We start from the raw sequence: 20,852 nt of genomic DNA, 5'->3' as shown, positions 1-20,852 counted from the left end.
GCTGCTCTAGCTAACCCACCAGATGTCGCTCGCATCATTTCGCCTTCCCATGGACCGAAGGTTTTCCAAGGGCAACCTTCAATTCACCCGTTCCGCCGATAGAGGGCACCAAACTACAGAGAGTGAGCTTGACTCTCCAGGAACGCTGGACAGGTTGCTTCAAAGTACAAAGCCATTTGGGTTTATCGCTGTTTGTCTTTTCTGACAAACAATGCGAGGACCGCGCATCATTATCCCCGGAGACGCTGCAGCAATGGGAATATTGTAAAGGGAACTCAGAAAGCGGTCTATGCAAACTTGCAAAGGTAAATATCAACCTGGGTATGAAAGACCTGCTTTTAAAAATATGCATATTATTTTGATCCGATTACTTAAGCCCGAAGAAGCGCTCTGTATAACTGGAAAGCTTGCTCACAGTATTTTAATCCGAATACTTAAATCCGAAGAAGCGTTCTGTGTGACTGGAAAACTTGCCCACAGGTTTTTAAGACTAGTTAGTGCAGTAAATGGTTTCCTTTCCGTTACAGCTCCCCTGTTTTACAATATGGTAATTAAAGATTTTGCTGTTTCAAAACTAGTAAAATAAGAAATAATTAAACACTGTGTTTATAGAAGTCTGTTGTACACTGCAACCCTAAACATACTTATTAGGCGGTATACCACATTGGGCTCAGCGGAAACATGATTAGGATTGCACGTTAAAATCATTTTATTGATCGGAAACCCTACATAAATCTCATTACCTCTATTTTTAATAACTTAGTACCACAGCCTTGTTCTAGGGACTTCAGCAAGGGGACAAAGGAACAGAAAATAGGATCAATCATTCCAGAAAAGGGTTTTTGCTCCCATCTCGTCTCTGCTTTTGACACATGATAAAACGGTCCTTACCCGTTTTTGTGGATTGATTGTGAATACATCGCTTGAGTACGAGATCCCTGGGTTAAACAACTTCATATTTTCGGTTATGTTCAGTAAGATATTGGGAAACCAAATTTAATTGTCATTATTTTTTGGATCAAGAGAAGTAATGTAATTAGTTAGAGGCATCAGTTAAACTTTAGTATGCCCTTGGTTAATTTCATAGTTAACATTTCCTTGAATCTTCTCCCTGAAATATTCTCTTTCCATTTTTGTCTGACCTCCTCCTGTATGTTAATAAAAACAAAAGGGATGCTTGTGAAAGAGTAACACATTAGGATAAGCTTTCGTGGACTAGAGTGTAATTCACAAGATACAAGAATTTTATCACATCACCCTGTATTTTGGAAGCTGATTTTCTTGGGATGTTCCGTTTTCTCTCTCATTCATTGAGTCGTGTGTTCTGGAAGCTCTCGCCAGAAGGGTGTCCCAGGAAACTACAGATTAGCACCAGCTAGAAATGGTCTTTTATTTATTCTTCCCAAAGTCCATTTCTCCTCCAGTTCGGTGTAGTTAACTTTTCTACCCTTTCCACAAAACTGACGGCCACTCAGTTCCAAATATTATACCTTCTCCATCCCCTAATAATCCAGTCTAGGAACCATATCAGATGGTTATAGGGAACATGGGTCCAAAAAACGCAGCCTCTCTTCATGGATTTTATGACAGAGTTTAGATTCCTCTTCCAAATACCTTCACAAATGAGACTCTGTAATAGTTTTCTGTCTCAGCAGTTTGTCCAATCTTCTCGAGAAATTCAACATTCTTCATCTCCGATTATAAATGCACACTCACTTTGCGGGGAGGCAAGTTAGAATGAAATCAATGGACTGCAATCAATTCCTGCAATCCTGTGCATTAGAATTGAATATGAATGGAGTTACTTCCGAGTAAACATGTGTGGGATCGGGCTGCATATCAAATGTGTGTGAAAAATGTCGGGAAAAGTCCGAAGTGCATAAAAATCACCAACTCTTCCCTCGCCTTCTCTCTGGAAGCTTGCAATATTTGAAACTTGCGACAGCAACTTTGCAGAACCACTTCAATACAAGAAGAAAGTTAAATCAGTGGGAATTTTTTTGCGGGGTTAATAAAATCCCCTGTTAGAACTTTCGTAGCTCTTGTTTTAAGAAGTGGGGAGAAAAGGAGAATAGTGTGAATGCTCCCCCCCACGTCCATTTGCTTCTGAAATTCAGCGTGTCCCCACCCCCACCAATCAAGCTAATGGAATTCTACTAGCCATGTCGGGAAATACAGGGGGGAAAAAAAATCTCACCTTGGCTGCGGACTCGCGTCCCTAATTAACCGAGTCTGATTGCCTCTAATAGATTAATTAGAGAAAGCATTGGACGGAGAAGGAGGGGGAAGGGTCGCGAATCCAGCTCAGTCTGTTTCAAGATTATATATATACATAAATCTAAATTGATTGAGTGCAGCATCTGCGGAGTTCTTCAACACACCTAACTTGCAAGGAAGCTGGAGAGATATTGACGGAAAACCATTTCAGGGGAAATCCCAGCCCTAAACAAACTCTCTGGGACTTAATTCCAGGTATTTAGAACCGAGGTGTGAAAAGGCGTTTAGGATCGAGGTGCAAGCACATTCGCGAAATCGGGGAGAATTCTAATTTCTTTTACAAACAAGACTAAGCGCAATTCGGAGGCCCGTGTCAGATTCACCGCGGGGTCTCCTTCCCCATCCCAAAGAAACTTCTAAATGTCAGGGCGAAACACAATTTGGGGGGCTTAACAAAAAACAACAAAAAAAGATTCTTCAAAATAAATGAGGGGAAGAGGAGAAATTTTGATTTAAAAACAAAACTTTTCAAGAGTGAACATCTGTTGTATGTGTTTCTAGAAACAAACACTTGGGCATGCAAGAAAACATGTTTTAATTCGGCACTCCCTCATTATAACACCCAGGATTTGGGGCTTCAAACTCGACGGATTATTTTTTTTTTGAAACTTTAAAAAAAAAATGACATTTTAGCCGCCCCACAAAAAATCAAAAGACAAAAAACACAAATCCCAGCCCCAGCGAGAGCGATCCCATCCACCCCTGCTGCTCTGGCCCGCCAGAGGAGCTCGGTGTTGGGCTCCCGGGAGCGCCGCCCGACAGCGCTGCCCGCTCCCCCAGCGCCGAACCTCGAAGCCCTCCCCGAGGAGGCGTCCTGCCGGCGCCTTCCTTCGGCTCGCCCATTGGCTGGGGGCTCCCCAGAGCGCGCTGCGATTGGCTGGCGGAGGCGTGGCCAGCGAGCAGTCAAAACTGGCCTTCTGCACGGAAACTTTTGAAACTTTTCCCAAGCCCTCGATGGGGAGTTCGCTTCGCGCGGGCCTTCCCGGAGGCTCCCCCTCGCGCACCGCTCCGGAGCGGCGCGCGCGCAGCCGCCGGAGCAGTTTATTTTGATTCGGAGCGCTTGTTTTTGTTTACTTGCTGCTCTCGCGCTTCACTTTCGCTCTGCAGCCACGGGACTGCCAGCGCGCCGTAGTCGCCAGTTTGCAGGCAGCCGTCCCATCGCTCACTAGCCTGCCTGCCTGGCCAGAAGAGAGCCCCTTTTCTGCGAGCTGCCGTCTTCTGCCCTGGCCTGCGAAAAACAGATGCCTGTTTTGCCCGGGTTTGGTTCCCACCTCGCCCCGGGCGCCTCCGCAGCGGCTCTAGGAAGAGGCGGACAACTACAGCTTTCTGCCCAGGAATCCGTGGAACCGGAGCGCCGCCCTTGACTTTCTTCTTGGGCGCAGGAAGGCTGAAGGAAGTGGTGCTCTGGAGGGGCTGGGGAGCGGGTGGATCGGGGGAAGGCGAGAAGCGCGACTCTTCTGGGCAGGAGGGCAGGCGCCTTGGCGACCGGAGAGCCCGGCTGGGGGGCCTCTGCCTCTCCCTCGCCTGCTCTGCGCCCCCCTCCCGCCGCGCCGCCTCCTTCTTCTCCCGAGCAGCCCCCCGCCATGCAGGCTCGCTACTCCGTCTCGGACCCCAACGCCCTGGGGGTGGTGCCCTACCTCAGCGAGCAGAACTACTACCGCGCGGCCGGCACCTACGGCAGCATGGCCGGCTCCATGGGGGTCTACTCGGGCCACCCGGAGCAGTACGCGGCGGCGGCGGCCGCGGCGGCGGCGGCGGGCATGGGCCGCTCCTACGGGCCCTACCACCCGCACCAGCCCACGGCCCCCAAGGACCTGGTGAAGCCGCCCTACAGCTACATCGCGCTGATCACCATGGCCATCCAGAACGCGCCAGAGAAGAAGATCACCCTGAACGGGATCTACCAGTTCATCATGGACCGCTTCCCCTTCTACCGGGAGAACAAGCAGGGCTGGCAGAACTCCATCCGCCACAACCTCTCGCTCAACGAGTGCTTCGTCAAGGTGCCCCGCGACGACAAGAAGCCCGGCAAGGGCAGCTACTGGACGCTCGACCCGGACTCCTACAACATGTTCGAGAACGGCTCCTTCCTGCGCCGGCGACGGCGCTTCAAGAAGAAGGACGTCTCCAAGGAGAAAGAGGAGGCGCTGCGCGGGGACCACCGGCACCTCAAGGAGCCCCCCAAGGCGCCCGACGCCGCCAAGGAAGCCGCCTCCGCCGCCGCCTCCTCCTCTTCCTCGACGGCGTCCGCCCCCTCGGAGAAGAAGGTGGTCATCAAGAGCGAGGCCTCCTCACCGGACCTGCCCATCATCACCAAGGTGGAGACCCTCAGCCCGGAGAGCGGCGGCGCCCTGCAGGACAGCCCGCGGAGCGTGGCCTCGACGCCGTCGGTCTCCACCGAGAGCTCGCTGCCCGGTGACCCCCACCACCCGGGCGCCCCCAACGGGCTGTCGGGCTTCAGCGTGGAGAACATCATGACCTTGCGGACTTCGCCGCCGGGCGAGCTCAGCCCCGGGGGGGCCCGGGCCGCCGGGATGGTGGCCTCGCTGCCCCTCGGGTACAGCCAGGCCCAGCCGCCGCCCTCCGTCTACAGCCAGGCCTGCAGCCAGGGGGGCTTGGGGGAGGCGGCGGGGAGTTACCAGTGCAGCATGCGCGCCATGAGCCTCTACACGGGCGAGAGGAGCGCCCACATGTGCGTGCCCAGCACCCTGGACGAGGCGGCCTCCATCTCCGACCACCACCACCATCACCAGCAACAGCAGCAGCAGCAAGCCAACGGGACCTCCTCGCCCCTCTCCACCTCCATGAACCTGGCCCCGTCGGGGGGGCAGCAGCAGCAGCAGCAGCAGCAGCAGGAGGGCGCCCTGACGCCCAATCACCACCACCATCACCACCACCACCACCACCCTCCCCCTCCTCTTCCTCACCACCAAAGCGGCGGGCAAGCCACGGCCGCCTCGTGGTACCTGAACCACAGCTCGGAGCTCAACCACCACCTCTCGGGCCACGCCTTCGGGTCCCAGCCCCAAAGTTTCCCCAACGTGCGGGACATGTTCAACTCCCACCGGCTGGGGATAGAGACCTCGACGGCCTTGAGCGATCCACAGGTGAGCACCAATCCCAGCTGTCAGATCCCCTATAGATCCGCGCCCTCCATATACCGCCACACCACCCCTTATTCCTATGACTGCACTAAGTATTAACCTGGTCCTGTTTACACGATCACACACACACGCGCGCGAGCGAGTCAGGGGCGTTTAAACCAAACAGTTGGCTCCAGAGAACACTTTGCAGACGGCTTGGGAGGATTTTTTTCTTTTCTTTTTTTTCTTTTGCTTTAACCGCCTCTTTAAAACAAAAACCCTGGGTAGATTTATCCTCAAAGAGTCAATAGAGTTTTACGGACAGAAAAAGAATGTTATGTCACAGTTCTTCTGCCAGCTCGACCTGAAACGCACACAAAGGAGGCGTCTTTTGAACTAAGGAAAAATAGATCAGTCTCAGACAGTGGCAAAAGTCTAAATGCTAAACGGAGGGGTGTGTGGGGTTGGGGGGTGGGGGGTTTGATCTCAGACAATGTTAAGCCATGGCGAATCACCACGCCAAGTCCACAATTTTATATTTGAAAAGAAAGAAAAAATATAGATACGATATATTAAAAAAAAATGTGTCCGGATGTTTGGGCTGGTATTTTGGGGTTTTTTTGGACATTGTGTCGATTGTGTTGTAAATATGTGTGGATTTCTAATCAGGCTTATGTGGAGAGCCATTAATATAATATTTAAAGTTGCGTTCACTGGATTTATTCCTAATTTTTCCTCCATGTCGCCCGTCTATTTCCAGCTGTCAAATTAATTATAAGTAAGCGTCTTACTTTTTCTTTTGTGTGTGTGTACAAATACGCACCAAAAATTCTTATCCTTATAAAGTTACTTTATTATATAAATTTATAAATATATATATATAAGAATAATTTATTTTTTCCCCTTGGGACGTTATGGAAGGGAGGAAGAGAAAACCAAAAGTATCTCATTCTTTCAGAAAAGGATTTTTTTTTTTAAAAAAAAGACGAAGCAATGGCAGTGTGTTATTTCTGTAAAATAGACTTCCACTCTGAATCCATCCTGAAAACAATTTTCTTTTTAATCCTACGTCACTTTTTGTTTGTCGTATGTGGTCTTAATTGTTGTACTCATCTTGGAAAAAAAAATAAATCCGTGCTGTTTATTTCTCTTCAAAAGCCTGGCGCATTCTGTGTGATTTTCTGCAGTGCTCCTGATATATTTTCAAAGCTGAATATATCAGGCATGAAAAGGCAGCTTATAAGGAGGCGACTGAGCCCAGAAAATGGGGGGAACAGCTGAAAAATGCAGGCCACTGTACCAGACCGCGGGGCATGGCTGGAAATGCGTCACTTTAGACGCAGCTGACGCGGGATAGAAAGGGACTGTGTGAACCCAGACAGTCTTCATTTAACCTCTCTCCGAGGAAAATTCAGAATCCGATTTTAGGGTCAGTTATGAAACTACGTTCTAAATTGTTTCCACCCAAGGACTGCAACTACTTTGCACATTTCCCTGGGAGTAAGCCACACTGAAAGGCATGGGACTTACTCTTGAGTAAACCTGCCTAACTGAAATTAAAACCTCAGCGGTCACTCCTGAAAACAGGCTTTAGAATAACTTCCCACAGAGTTGTTCTCTTGTCCAGGAGTATAAACCGGAGTGAACCTTAATTTAGTCAACACAAACATCTAAAAATACTCCAAAAGCAGGCCCAAAGTGTAAAAATAAATAAATCTGAAAAGCGATTAATTCCGTGGCGCGCCCTTTTTGTATTTGTATACTTCTGTTTCTTCTTGTAGATTATGCCCCCTCACCACCAACTCCTCTTTCTAATGTTTTGCTTTTTAAACGAATTCGGAGCAGGAAGGCAGAAGACACACTGACAGCCCGGGAAATAGCCATACATTCGAAGTCGGGAGGCCGATGAGAATAAACAGAACAACAATAATGGTTATTGTTATATTGACGACACAACCCACACGTGACGCGATTTCCCCAGCCCCGAAATTAACGTGGCTGTTTTTCCAGGGAAAGGCAGAAAGCGTCACTTTCCCAACCCGAACTCAGTAGATCCGAATTGAGATCCCGATCCCAAAGCGCGGCATCTGGAAGCAACCTCTAAGCTTGAAATCAGTTGATCTTGCTTCCACGCAAAGTTGCTTCGATTCGCACCAACTTGCGCCTTGCAGTGTTGGACCTTCGGAAAGCTGACCAGGAAGTAAGTCCCACTAAGTTAAATAGGACCGGACTTTCCTATTCATTTTGCCTTGGAAGAATGTCCCATACAACTGAATTGAACGTACTTCTTATCTCGGCGACGTAAATAGAATTGCGCCTTTACTGCGCGCGATCCTAAGCATGCTCGTTCAGAAGTAACTTCCATTTAGCTCGGCGGGTACGTGGCCGCCTTCGCCTTGAGTCGCTGGTGTTAAATTAACGTGTGAGGATAGGGAGTAATAATATTGAGTTTTCAACTAGAAAAATGTGAGTCTCCGCATATTGTAGTTCAAAAAGAGTTTCGCAGCGAGTCGGGGCTTTAAAATTCTGGAACTCGGCGACCCTTAAAAACACGCAGGGGAAACTCTTGTTTTCTAACTACCTTCTCCTTTTAACTTGGTCTTGATCACCCTTTGCTTTTCCAGATCTTCGTCCCCCTCCCCGCACTCTCTTCTACACAAATCTCGATGCCTTTCTGCTTGCCAACTCAAACTCGTAACAAAAGAGTAGTGTTTAGTGCTATTCCCACGTTAAGTTGGAGGAGCCCGCGCGTTTTCTAACTGGCTGTTCCTGTGTTCCTTGTAAAAGTCGACACGGGGGCTGGACCCGTCTCAAACGTATGTAGTGTATCAATCACGTGCAGCGCAGCGTGTGAGTCAAATACAATGAGAAAATAACTGTGTGGGATCAAGGATCCTATACATCGTCCACAGACTGTAAGTGGCCTGAATAACGCGTGTGAAGAGGGCTTTAGAAGAGATATAGAGGCGGTGTGTTTGGGGGCTGTGGGAAAAGACTTCTAGCAAAAGCCTGAATAAACCCGTGTGTGGAGGAGAGGGAGTATCTATAAAACCTCTTCTGGTGGTCTGTGGCAACTTGTGCTCTCTCCACTTCTGTAAAGGAGAACAATTCTGTTCTGTCCTACTGTACAAGGTTGTTGTGAGGATTCTCTGGGGAGAATAAGTGACAGAAGGTCCACTAGCCGATTTCTTCAGAGCGCCTGCCGGTTGCTGAAATGTTTGCAAAGCATACTTGGCGGAATAGATTTTGGCATGAACCAGCGACAAGTAAGGCCCACCTTAAGCAAGGGTACATCGTACTCAGAAGCGCGTGATGTACCATAGCATAGATTAGTTATGTATGCTTTAAGAGCGGAGAACAGAAGAATTTTCAGAAGAGTCCCGGTGGCCTTTGGCTTCCCAAGTGGCCAACCGAATGTTCCCAGGAATCCTACAAGTTGGGCTTCAAGGCAACAGCCCTTCTCTGTTGTGGCTCCCCAGTATTTAAAGGTATACTGTTACTGAACATGAAGGTTCCATATAGCCACCATATAACTAAAAGCCATTGATGGGTCTCCGCCCCTCCATCAATTTGTCTAACTCCTTTATCAAGCCACCTGTGCCAGTGGTCATAACTACAGCTTGTGGCAGCCAATTCCAAACACGAATTGCAGATTGTGTAATTAGGACTTCCTTGTCAGAGAATAATAGAATTTTGGAGCTGGAAGGGACTTGGGGAGGTCTTCTGGTCCACCAACCCTGCAAATCTGCTACAGCACACTTGACAGATGATTGTCCAGTCTCTGAAAACCTTCAAGTGAAGGTGAGCCCTTTACTGCATGAGGCAGGCAGATCTTACTGTCAAACAGCTCTTACAGTCAGGAAATTCTTCCCAATGTCTAGCCTGATTCTGCTTCCTTGGGTTCAACCCACTGGTAGATTAATCAAAGAAGGCTTCAGTTGATTTGGTGGAGTCAAATTTAAAATGGGTGAAGTTGCAAATCGAGGTGAAGTTTGGAGTTTGTTTCAAATCTACTGTTCATAGTGTAACATAAAAACAAAATAAAAAGTGGGTTTTCCTTCTAAGAATAAGTTTTTGACTTTATGAAGTTTTTGACTATATGAAAATATTTAAATGTAATTAATTGATTCTCAATTAAAATCAATTATTTTTTCTATGAATTAAAATCAGTTTAATCATGTTTGGTTGGCAGCTTCTCTTCAACTATCTACAGGGCTTATCTTAGTGTCAATTAGATATTTACTGAATAGCAAAACATTTGTCTTACATTGTAGTGTAGTAGACAACTAAACAGATCCTCTAGAAAACAATTCACCAATTCGGCATACAAAAATAAAACTATCAAATCACTTCCACAGTCGGTCTTCTCCTTGTTCAGCATTTATGAGAGAATGCTGGCCATTTTAAAGAAGGCAACTTTAAAAATCACATGTCTGTCAGTATCTCTAAGCAACTAGCTTTGTTTAAACATTGCAGTTCATTTTTTAAAAACTGTATTATCGAATAATACAATGAGGCCATTCACACAATCAAAAACTGTGTTCTACCTGGGTTGAGGAAACTGTGTGTGCTCCCAATTTTCGGTTGCATGGAAGCAAGGTAAGAGAAAAACCTGGGTAGAAGTGACGGTGTGGAAGCAAGGTAGGGGGGAAAGCTACCCAGGTTTTCCTCCTACCTTTCTTCCAAACAACTGAAAATTGGGAGCATGCACAGCTCCCAAACCTGGGTAGAACACAGTTTTTGACTGTGTGGATGGCCTCACAATCTGACAGCCTGACCCTAGCTCCCTTCTGGGAGGAATGTTTGACTGAAGTGGTGTGAGGTCCCTTGTTCTGGACACAACTTACCTCCAAGACAGATATGACATTGCTAGGCATGCTTCTGAAAACGTTGAAGTAGGCAATCCAACTCTGGATACTGGCTCGAAATTTGCCAGCTCTTTCTAAAGGTGGCAGTTCTTGATGAATTCAGGGGAGCTGATTTCCCCCTTGCAAAACAAAGAAATTGATCTAGACTGGTTTTATAAAGGGGCATGCAAGGGGTGGCCTGATGTTCTTTGGTCCCAACTGGATCTTTCTCTAGTTTCCGCGTCTACGGGGCTTGCAACGCCAAGCCATCTGGGCAGTTTAAAAGACATCTTGTGTAAGAGACATACTGTAAAGTCCAACTTTGTCAGAACTAGTAGTAGATTTGGATCCTAGCAATAAAAGGGTCATCACCCAGCATTCATCATCAACCACTGATATTTCCAGGCCTCAGAAATGTTATTATACAAGTGTGCAGTGCCTGTGTAAACATGTAACCCTTCAAATGCAAGGTTCTCAAATGTGGATCCCCAGATGCTGGACTACAACTTCCATTATCCCCAGCCATGGCTGGAGATGATGGGAGTTGCAGTCCAACAACATCTGAGAACACTTGTCCTAATATAATGGTTTGAGGCTTATTCTTAGGGTTATTCCCAAGAACTCATGATAACTTTGCATGACAAAACAACAAACCACCCATACTTCTTGCACAATCATTCCTGCCTCAAACAGCTGATACAGTGAAAGGGGTGAATGGTGGGAGGTATAAAGCTTGCACCAATGAGGACTAGGGAATGGGGCTTCCTTCTGAGTAAACATGCCTCAGGATCCAGGGGTGTTTGGTTGTGGGATAGAGAAAGGCACTTTTCCTTCATATGGATTGTACGCTTCCATGGATTTATTCTGAACTTGGCCAGTCTGACGTGTTTAAAACATCATTGTGTTAGAGAGCTTCTAGGCTAAGCCAAAGCTGGTCTAAAAATTGTGTTCTTCTTGTTGTTAACCTGAAAACTTTGAGCGTTTTCCCAGACATGGGAATCTGGAGGTAGAGGAGAGGCTGAATTGAAACTAGAAGTTCAACTTATTTTGTTAAGAGAATGCAAAAGGACGCTGGCAGCTTTTAGAAAAATCGTGACTATTATTATTACTAGCCACTATGTCAACAGGACTTCGTTCTGGGGAAACATCTTACCTCTGTTTGTTTCCTGTGTCAAGGTTTAGCCCTGCAGCAAATAATGCTGGTGGTGCCTCTGAGCACATGCAGAATTGCCTTTCTTATTGTGGAGTTGCTGTAGTTCATGTTTAGGAATAGAAGGAGGCAAGACTTCCAAGAGAGAGAGAGATCGGATTTCTAGGCCAGAAGGGGTGACTGACCTGGTGGTCTTTGATCCCAGCTGGATCTTTCTCCCGCTAGGGGAGATTTCATGGGTTTTCCAAGGATGGCACTATCTGTGGGACTCAAACACACCTTGTGTTGTGGAACCATTGAATAAAGCCTAATCCATGCAATTCATCAACCAATTTATTCAGTTGATTTTTTGAGATGTGCAATTCTTGTCTGAATGTGTGGACCAACTATATTGACTAATACTGAGGTCATTCACACAATCAAAAACTGTGTTTTACCGGGGTTTGGGAGCTGTGTGTGCTCCCAGTTGTTGGTTGTATGGAAGCAAGGTAGGAGGAAAACCTGGGTAGCTTTTCCTGCTACCTTGCTTCCACACAATCACTTCTACCCAGGTTTTCCTCTTACATTGCTTCCACACAACCAAAAATTGGGAGCACAGCTCCCCAACCCGCATAGAACACAGTTTTGGATTGTGTGAATGACCTCAGAGGTCAGAGGTGATGTGGCAAATCCATCGGTGGTATTTGATCTGTGGTGATGACAGCTTTTGTGTGTGCTCATTGCTACTTGATGTTGCCATCTCTACTAACAATTTGCATGGATGAATGTGTAATATTGAGAGTCAGCATGCTATGAGTGTACAGTGAACAACAGCACTTGGTGGTGGCGCAGTGGTAAAACTGCGGCCCTGTAACCAGAAGGTTACAAGTTCGATCCTGACCAGGGGCTCAAGGTTGACTCAGCCTTCCATCCTTCCGAGGTCGGTAAAATGAGTACCCAGAATGTTGGGGGCAATATGCTAAATCATTGTAAACCGCTTAGAGAGCTCCGGCTATAGAGCGGTATATAAATGTAAGTGCTATTGCTATTGCTATTGCTAACAGTGAAGACCTAATAGGGTTCAAACAAAAGACCAAAGATTCAAAAACAACCCAACTCAAAATATAATCCAACTAGAGAATGTCAACACTTAAAAAGGTATTTAATCTTCTGCAATGCCAAATATAAAGGAGTAAACAAATTCAGTATATATATCAGTATATACTGGTGGGCTCTGTACCAGAGGACTAGAAAGTAGCTAATGTAACTCTGACTTTCAAAAAGGGACCTGGGGGATCCGGGAAGTTACAGGCCGGTCAGCTTAACTTCTGTGCCATGTAAACTGATGGAAAACATACTTAAGGACAAAATTGTTAAACACATAGAAGAACAGGTCTTGCTGAAGGAGAACCAGCCTGGCTTCTGCAAGGGCAAGTCTTGCCTCACTAAACCTTGGAGTTCTTTGAGAGTGTCAACAGGCATGAGGATAAAGGTGATCCGGTTGACCTAGTATACCTGGACTCCCAAAAAGCTTTTGACAAAGTTCCCCACCAAAGGCTCTTGAGTAAATTTAGCAATCATGGGATAAGTGGACTGGTTCATATGTGGATCGGTAACTGATTGATGGACAGGAAACAGAAGGTGGGAATAAATGGACAGTTTTCATAATGGAGGGAAGTAGGAAGTGTCCCCACCCCCAGGGATCTGTAATGGGACCAGTGCTCTTTAACTTATTCATAAATGATCTAGAAGTTGGGGCAAGCAGTGAAGTGGCCAAATTAGCAGACCGAATCCCTGTTGGTCTGTTTCCCAGACTATGGGAAACATCTATATCAGGCAGCAGTGATATAGGAAGATGCTGAAAGGCATCATCTCATACTGCATGGGCGATGGCAATGGTCAACCCCTCCTGTATTATACCAAAGACAACCACAGGGCTCTGTGGTCACCAGGAGTTTACACTGACTCAAAGGCACACTTTACTTTACTAAACTATTTAGGGTAGTTAAATCCAAAACAGATTATGAGGAGCTCCAAAAAGATCTCTCCAAACTGGGGGAGTGGATGACAAAATGGCGAATGCAGTTCAGTGTTAGCATGTGTGAAGTGAAGATATTGGGGCAAAAAAACCCAGCTTCACATATACATGGATGGGGTCTGAGCTGTCAGTGCCTGACCAGGAGAGAGATCTTGGGGTTGTGATGGACAGCTCATTGAAAGTGTTGACTCAGTGCACAGCAGCTGTGAATAAGACAGATTCCATGCTAGGGATCATTAGGAAGAAGGAAATTGAAAATAAAAATGCTAACATTATAATGCCCTTATACAAATCTATGGTGTGTCCACCTCTGGAGTACATTTGGAGTTCTGAGCGAAGTTCTGGTCATTGTATCTTAAGAAGGATATTGTAGAACTGGAAAAGGTGCAGAAGAGGGCAACCAAAATGATCAGGCGCCTGGAGCACCATCCTTATGAGGCAAGGCTACAGCATCTGGGGTTCTTTAGTTTGGAAAAGAAGTGACTACAGGGAGGCATGACAGAAGTATATAAAATTATGCATGGAATAGAGAGAGTGGACAGAAAGAAAAATTTCTCCCTCTCTCACAACGCTAGAACCAGGGGCATCCATAAAACTGAAGACCGGGAATTTTGGGACCAACAAAAAGAAATACTTCTTCACTTAGCACATAATTAATCTATGGAATTCTCTGCCACAGAATGTGGTGAGGGCCACTAGCTTGGATGGCTTTAAAAGGGGCTTAGACAAATCCATGGAGGACAGGTCCATCAATGGCTACTAGTCTGGTGGCTATAGATCACCTCAAGCCTCAGAGGAAAGATGCCTCTAAACACAAGTTGCAGGGGAGCAACATCAATAGAGAGGAAATGCCCTCACCTCTTGCCTGTGGGCTTCCCAGAGGCATCTGGGGGCCCCCTGTGCAAAACAGGATGCTGGACTAGATAGGCCTTGGGTCTGATCCTGCAGGGATGTACTTATGTTCTTATCTTAAGATTTAATATAATAACATAAGTAACTGAAAATAATAAAAAAGAATAATGCTCATTTTAAAAAATCCAAGGTTATAACAAACATGTATATCTATATCAAATGAAATATGTTAGTAGGATGGTCTTATATCAGTTGTCCTGCATTATCACGCTATACTGGAGCTTCATAAAATAGTCACGATATGCATGTAGAAAATATAAATTTGAAATCCACGATCCAAGACTGTAAATCCTTTAAACTATCAAAAGTCTGGATTCAACATTTTATAATCCAAAAAGTTTTCTTCACAGTACTCATATTGAATCTGGATTCACAAGTGGATAATCCAAGGAATATTTTTTGTGATGCCTTCGTTCTAAACACATTTCAACCTTGCTCTGGTCTTCCTCAGTGGCAAACATTCAACAAATCTTTGCCATCTATAACACTTCCCTTAAACCCAGGTATCTGGATATTCTGAAAGGTGTTCACTCCTTGTTTGGGTCCAAACAATTTCTCAGCCAAGAAGCTCACAGCGTGATCTTAGACTAGGCACTATCCTAATCTAACCCACCTCACAGGGCTGTTGTGACTGTGAGGATAAAAAGGAAGGAGGTTGGAATAACCCTGTGTGCTGCCCTGAATTCCTTGGAGGAAGGATAGCATTTAAATGGAAGAAATATTATTTTTATAGTGTTATATACCATTGCAAATTAGCTTTTAAAAAGAAACAAATCTCCCCGCCCCCATTTATTCTTCCCCATCACCATTTTCATGTTTGAAAATGCACATTAACAGAAATGCTGGGAAGTAGATTCCTAAGGTGCGTTCAAGTCTGCTGAAACCAAATTTCTCTCAGTATAAAGGCTCATGTTTTGAGAGTAGCTCCTAAAAAGGGAAATGCAAATTAGTTTTTAATACAGGAAGGCCTGCTTTCCTTGAATACATTGCTACCTTCCAGTACATAAATGCAGTTTAATTACAATTGAATATTATTCAATTGGCTGTCCTTGTTATGATTTTTTCACTTCCACCTTAATTAAACTCAATAGCTTGGAAATAAACCCCAAAGAGTTCAGTGCAACATGTTTTCAAGCACAGATGCCTCTGACCGCAGCCTTCTCTGTTCTTTGATACGTGCTTCCAACAGATTTCATCCATATAAGCCTAAACTGCTACAGCCTGGGGGGAAAAAAAAATAAAAACAAAACCAACCATCTCTGTTTCTCCACTTTATCTTCTAGCAACAAGAAGCTATGCTCTTTGCTTCCAGTCATTTTTTTTTCTTGCTCTGAAAGTTGACTGGATTTTTATTTCAGTGAGAGTAAAGTAGAAGGAGAATTTGAAATCTTTAAAAAGGTTTTAAATATATATATAAAATGAACAGTTTTGAAGGCAGCTTTTTGGAAATGTCCATAGTGTGTGAACCCTTTGCTAAACGTGAGACAATGAAGCTATTCACACACGCATGCAAAACCGGGGTAAGGAAGCCCAGCCCAGTTTAGCACGTGCATGTGGGATCAGGCCCAATCCCAAGGGCACCGCGGCAGAAAACCCACCTATGGAGCCTCCCTCTAAGCCAAGGAAGCGCTTTTCACGCTTGGTGAGAAGAGCTTCTTTTGGGTCTGCAGGGAGGGTGGGCTTAGCCCACTCTCCCTGCAGATGATCAAAAGGCAGCCCTGGGCGGCTGGATCGGCTGCCCACAGGACTGCCACTTCCCTCACGGAGCTGGTGGGGGCTGCGGGGGTGGTGGGCCGTGCAACCCCTGGCAGTTCCACGATACTCCATGTGAGCTCGTGGGGCATCCTGGAAAGACCCCTGAGCCCAGGAGGCTGCTTGCAGCCTCTCGGCTGGGGGTCTACTCGTGTGTCACTGTGCGCCGCAGTGGCACATGAGCGACCAAATGAGGTTAATGGAGCTCTCACTCTGGCTCAGGTGGAACCAGGAAGGCCCCATTCTGAATGCACATGCGCACACACACTGTCTTGATACTCCCGCCCAGAACAAAACTCATTCCGCACAGAGATGAAAAAAGATTAGAGAGAAACACTGAAGGAAACCTCTATATTCTGCATATCTTTGAATATCAGAACCTGAGAATAACCAATGCAGGGTCGTGGTTACTTCATGTGCTGATTATGTGTTTCCCAGAGGCCTCTGGGGCTGGCTACTGTTGGAAACCAAACACAAGACTTGGGTTTGATCCACTGGGACTCATCTTAAAGGACAGGGGCCTCCTCTCCTCTCCTCTCCTCTCCTCTCCCATCCTGCAAACCATCCCCTGAATTAATAGTTGGAACCAGGGACAGCCCTTTGAGAAGGCAAAGTGAGGCGGTAGCCTCAGGCAGTGGATTATTGGGATGCCATCGGGCAAGCAAGATGCCTCCTACCCTGCACCCAAGCATCTCTCTGGGTCTGATATGACCCTTGCAAGCTTTTCGAGAAGCGGCTGTCTTCACACTCCTTACAAAGCTTGCAGGGAAGCACACGGAGAGAAGAGGAGGCTGCTGGGAAAAGCCCCCACCTCCCTGCTCCCTGTGCTCCTGTCAAAGCTTGCAAGAATAAAATTTGAAAAGGGGCTAGTCCTCATCATGGTTGTCTCAGGCATAGCAATACTTTGGGCTCCCCTGTATGAACAGGATCCTATCACCAACAATGAAGTGCAGTGAGTGCGTTGCTTTGGCTTTTACGATCTTGTTTTAGGAGAGAGCTGACTGTAGCTGTTCCACTTTTAGTGCTTTTCAAGGCACAGAGAGACCCAGAACTAACTGCTTGAGGCCTTCCTGCTAGCATAACTGACCACCTGGCATTTCAATGGACCAAGTGATTTTTGGAAAACTGGAGAGAGAGATTCTGCCTACCTTTGGGGAGAGGCTGTGGTTTAGGAGGGGGCACATCATTGCACGCACAATGTCCCAGCTTAGGAACATCAGAAGCTGCCTTATACTGGGTCAGACCCTTGGTCCATCTCACTCAATATTGGTGATGCTGATCGGCAGCAGCTTTATGAGGTTTCAGGGAGGAGTTTTCCCCAGCCCTACCTGTTGCTGGCAGAGATTTATTTATTTTGATTTATTTATTTAGCAAATTTGTATGCTGCCATCCCAAACGTCTGGATCTGCGTGCAGAGCAGACGCTCTACACTGAGCTACCTCCCCACTGCTGGTGAAAGAGTACAAGTAGGCAGGTGATAGGAAAGACCTCTACCAGAGACCTAGAGAACGTCTGCTCTTGCCTGTCCTTCCGAGGGGCAGATGGACTGACAAGCTGACCGAAACACAGTGCAGCTTCATGACAGGAGGAATCCTGCCCTCTTGACTCTAACACAATGGCTCCAGAGAGACGAAGGTCTCCATGAAGAACAATCGTGTGTTTGTTCCTTCTTAAGTTTCTGCCTTGCCCCCTGCTTGGGCACAGAGTTTACTTTGGCCTCAGTGAGCTGATGGGAAGGAATATCAAGAAACCCAAATGCCAAAATCGCTTAGAACTTTAGACCTGAGGGGGAGAAAGCGTCAGAAATTCTTATCCACCCCTTCCTCATTTGATCTGGGAAAGTATGTCCTGAAAAATATCCACAGCTCCTTTGTAGCTCGTTCCAGTGCCGTCAGGCAGATGGACTTCCACCCTGTTACATAGCAGAAAAGAGAGAGAGTTTTTGTGGGGCTAGGTGGTAGAATTCACCTGCTAGGATTTAAGGACAGAATAGACCCACTTGCAGCTGACTGGATGTGTTAAGTCTTGTAAGCCCTTTGGGGACAGCGTGCCATTTTTATTTGTTGGTTTATTTGTTAGCCACTTTGGGAACTTTTGTTGAAAAGCGGTATACACATATTCGTCATACATCATATGAGTCTTCTTTTTAAACTGATAGCATTGCATTGCTGTCTCCTTTTGGCAAAGAAGTTCTGCAGAAGTACGTAGATCCAATGGATAGGCCCAGGGGAGGATTAAGCTTTTTGCCTCCCATAGGCAAACAGGCTTTTGCTGCCCTTTACCTTAAACAAAAAAAGGTTTGCCTTTTAAAAAAAAAGATAAAAGGGGGGACTCCCCCCCATCTTTGCTGCAGTCACTGCTGCCCACAGAGAGGGGCAGCAAAATTTGAGGAGGGGCAAAATTTGCTGCTCCTCAAATCAGGGGGGCATCCTTCACAACAGGACTACAGTGGCAGGAGGGGAAGGCTAATTCCCCTCTTCCAGTGCTGCAGTCCCAAAGACTGCTTTGTAAAGACATGTACACTGACTGATGAATTGTTCACAGTTATTCAAATTCTCTAGTTTGGCCTCTGGGATACACAAGGATACCAACGTCTCCTTGGACACACAGAACTAGTTACAAAGTTCTTTAGATTTGTAATCTTTCTCTCTCTCTCTCTCTCTCTCTCTCGATCTGTTGCAAACTGCCCAGAGACACAAGCTTGAGGCAGTGTACAAATATAATAATATAAATACATAAATTCATATTTCTTCATGCTTGTGGAATACATATGCTATAGTGATAGTCACAAGCTTAGAAGGGGTTGAAAAGGAGATTAGAGACACATGGGTGGAGAAGAAGAGTTCTGTTAGTGGCTTTCATTATGATGGTTATGTGGAACCTCCATATTCAGAGGCAGTGTGCTGTTGAATCCCAGTTGCTTGGGAACTCCAGCACTTTTGTCTTCTTGCCTTCCTTGTGTGCTCCCAGGCAGCATCTGGTTGTGGGAAGCAAGATATTAGAGTAGATTGCAGTGCCCAACTCTAGCCCTCCAGCTGCTTGTTGGACTACAAATCCCATCACCCCCAGCCTCAGTGGCCAGTAGCCAGGGATGATGAGACTTGTAGTTCAATAACAGCTGGAGGGCTGAAGCTGTGCAACCCTGGAGGAGATGGACCCTCCGTTTGCCCTGCCAGGGCTCTCTGCATGTTCTTAAACACCAGAGGCTGATTTGAAACCAAGCACAACTCCTGTCTGCAGCAGTGGGGCTTTTGCCGGCAAACTCCCCAGTATGGTCTGCCCCATGACTGGTCTCTCTCTGATGCTGCTTTCACGAGGGCCCCGATCCGCCACCCAAGGCTGCCCCCTCACCACTTTGCTTCATGGCAAAGAACGCCTTTTGCTAGCAACCGATTGGCTAGTGACTCTGCATTTTCTCTTTGGGGTTCCTCCTCCGGCGTGTGGCTTGACTCACTTGCTTGAGTCATTTGGAGATCTTTTGCTCCTCGACTGCATTTCTGAGTAGTGCTTGTGAGTGGTGGCATTCCGTGCTCTGGGCTGCAGAGAGGAGAGATGGGCGATACATTTCAGGAGTTCATTGTTGCATTGGGTGGGCCCTGGTAGAGATGTTGCTGAACAATTTTGACCCTGCCTTGGTTGGACCAATGGCCTCGATTCACAGGAGGGCATTAGACCAGAGCCCTGTTCAGACATAAAGGTCTTCCACACTGGGGATGGTTAAGGGGAGGGAAGAGCTCCGCCTCCTACCCTGATCCCCATAGATGAGCAGGCCGACCCTCTGGATCTGCGGACGCAACACCCAGATGATCATTGCAGCTGCAGTCTCTGTTATGGGAAAAGGGAGCTGGGTCCTCCAATGGTTGGAGGTATCCCAGAACGCATTGCACTTCCAGTAGACAGGCAGCTCTCCGTGCACCAGTAGCTCTCCTCTGCTTGGTCCCTCTAGTTGTAGCACTCTATGACAAACATGGTGGGTGGCTGCTGGGAGCCGCAGAGAAAGGGATGTGCCAACACACAAGCAAAAACACAGCTCCTTTTTTCGTCCTACCTTGGTAAAAGCTCAGGTACAGGATCTGGGCTCTCTGTTGCCAAGGGCTACCCACACATGAGTGAACTGAGTTGGAGTGCTTCCCGTGGGTTCTCATGGGCAGTACTAGCTGGGTTTGCTTTCTCCTGCTCCCCAGTTTTTGGTCATGTGAACAGGCTCATTGTGTTGCACTGGCATTATGATGTCTATACATATGTGTGTGTGTGTGTGTATTTTAAAAGTGGAATATGGGAAGCTGCACTTTACTGGGTCATACCCTTGGCCTATCTAGCTCAGTACTGTCTCCATTGACTGGTAGCAGGTCTCCAAGGTTTCAGGCAGGAGTCTCTCACAGAGATGCTGCCAAGGAATGAACCTGGGACTTTCTGCATGCAAAGCAGATACTCTACCACTGAGCTACAGCCCCATCCTCTAAGGGGAATCTCTTACAGCAGACAGTGTTCACATGGAGCCACCCATCCAATAGGGATGCGCATGAACTGAGGCTCGTACACTGGTTCGGCACGGAACCAATTCGGACAAGGTCCGAACCGGTCCAGTACTGTGGGGAGGGGAGCGGGTTTGTGTGTGTGTGTGTGTGTGTTTTTAAAAAGAGCAAGCCCTTACCTGCTCCCTGCTGTACTGTGACACACATCGCACCTGTGCATGGTCACCGACACCATGCTGACCACACAAATGGTGCCTGCGCATGTGCAGCTGCCATGTGCATCCCGGCGCCGTGTGTGGGTTCTTGTGACAAGCGCCGCTGCAGCAGGCAGCTGCATGC

The 20,852-nt window shown here is 46.8% G+C and overlaps 1 protein-coding gene across 1 annotated transcript; it reads left to right on the top strand.

The window, feature by feature from the left end:
* Positions 1-3,713: 3,713 nt before the first annotated feature.
* Positions 3,714-5,807, top strand: FOXC2 (forkhead box C2). Its single transcript, XM_053271277.1, has one exon. The coding sequence runs from the start codon at positions 3,861-3,863 to the stop codon at positions 5,478-5,480; it is 1,620 nt and encodes a 539-aa protein (XP_053127252.1). The 5' UTR covers positions 3,714-3,860; the 3' UTR covers positions 5,481-5,807.
* The last annotated feature ends 15,045 nt before the right edge of the window (positions 5,808-20,852 follow it).

This window comes from Hemicordylus capensis, chromosome 9 (assembly GCF_027244095.1).
Source record: "Hemicordylus capensis ecotype Gifberg chromosome 9, rHemCap1.1.pri, whole genome shotgun sequence".
In the NCBI taxonomy this organism is placed as follows: domain Eukaryota; kingdom Metazoa; phylum Chordata; class Lepidosauria; order Squamata; family Cordylidae; genus Hemicordylus; species Hemicordylus capensis.
The sequence above is the reverse complement of the archived record's forward strand: the minus strand, read 5'-3'. Positions and strand labels throughout refer to the sequence as shown.

Coding starts and splice junctions, on each gene's coding strand:
- FOXC2 (XM_053271277.1), top strand. CDS start 3,861: ATGCAGGCTCGCTACTCCGTCTCGGACCCCAACGCCCTGGGGGTGGTG.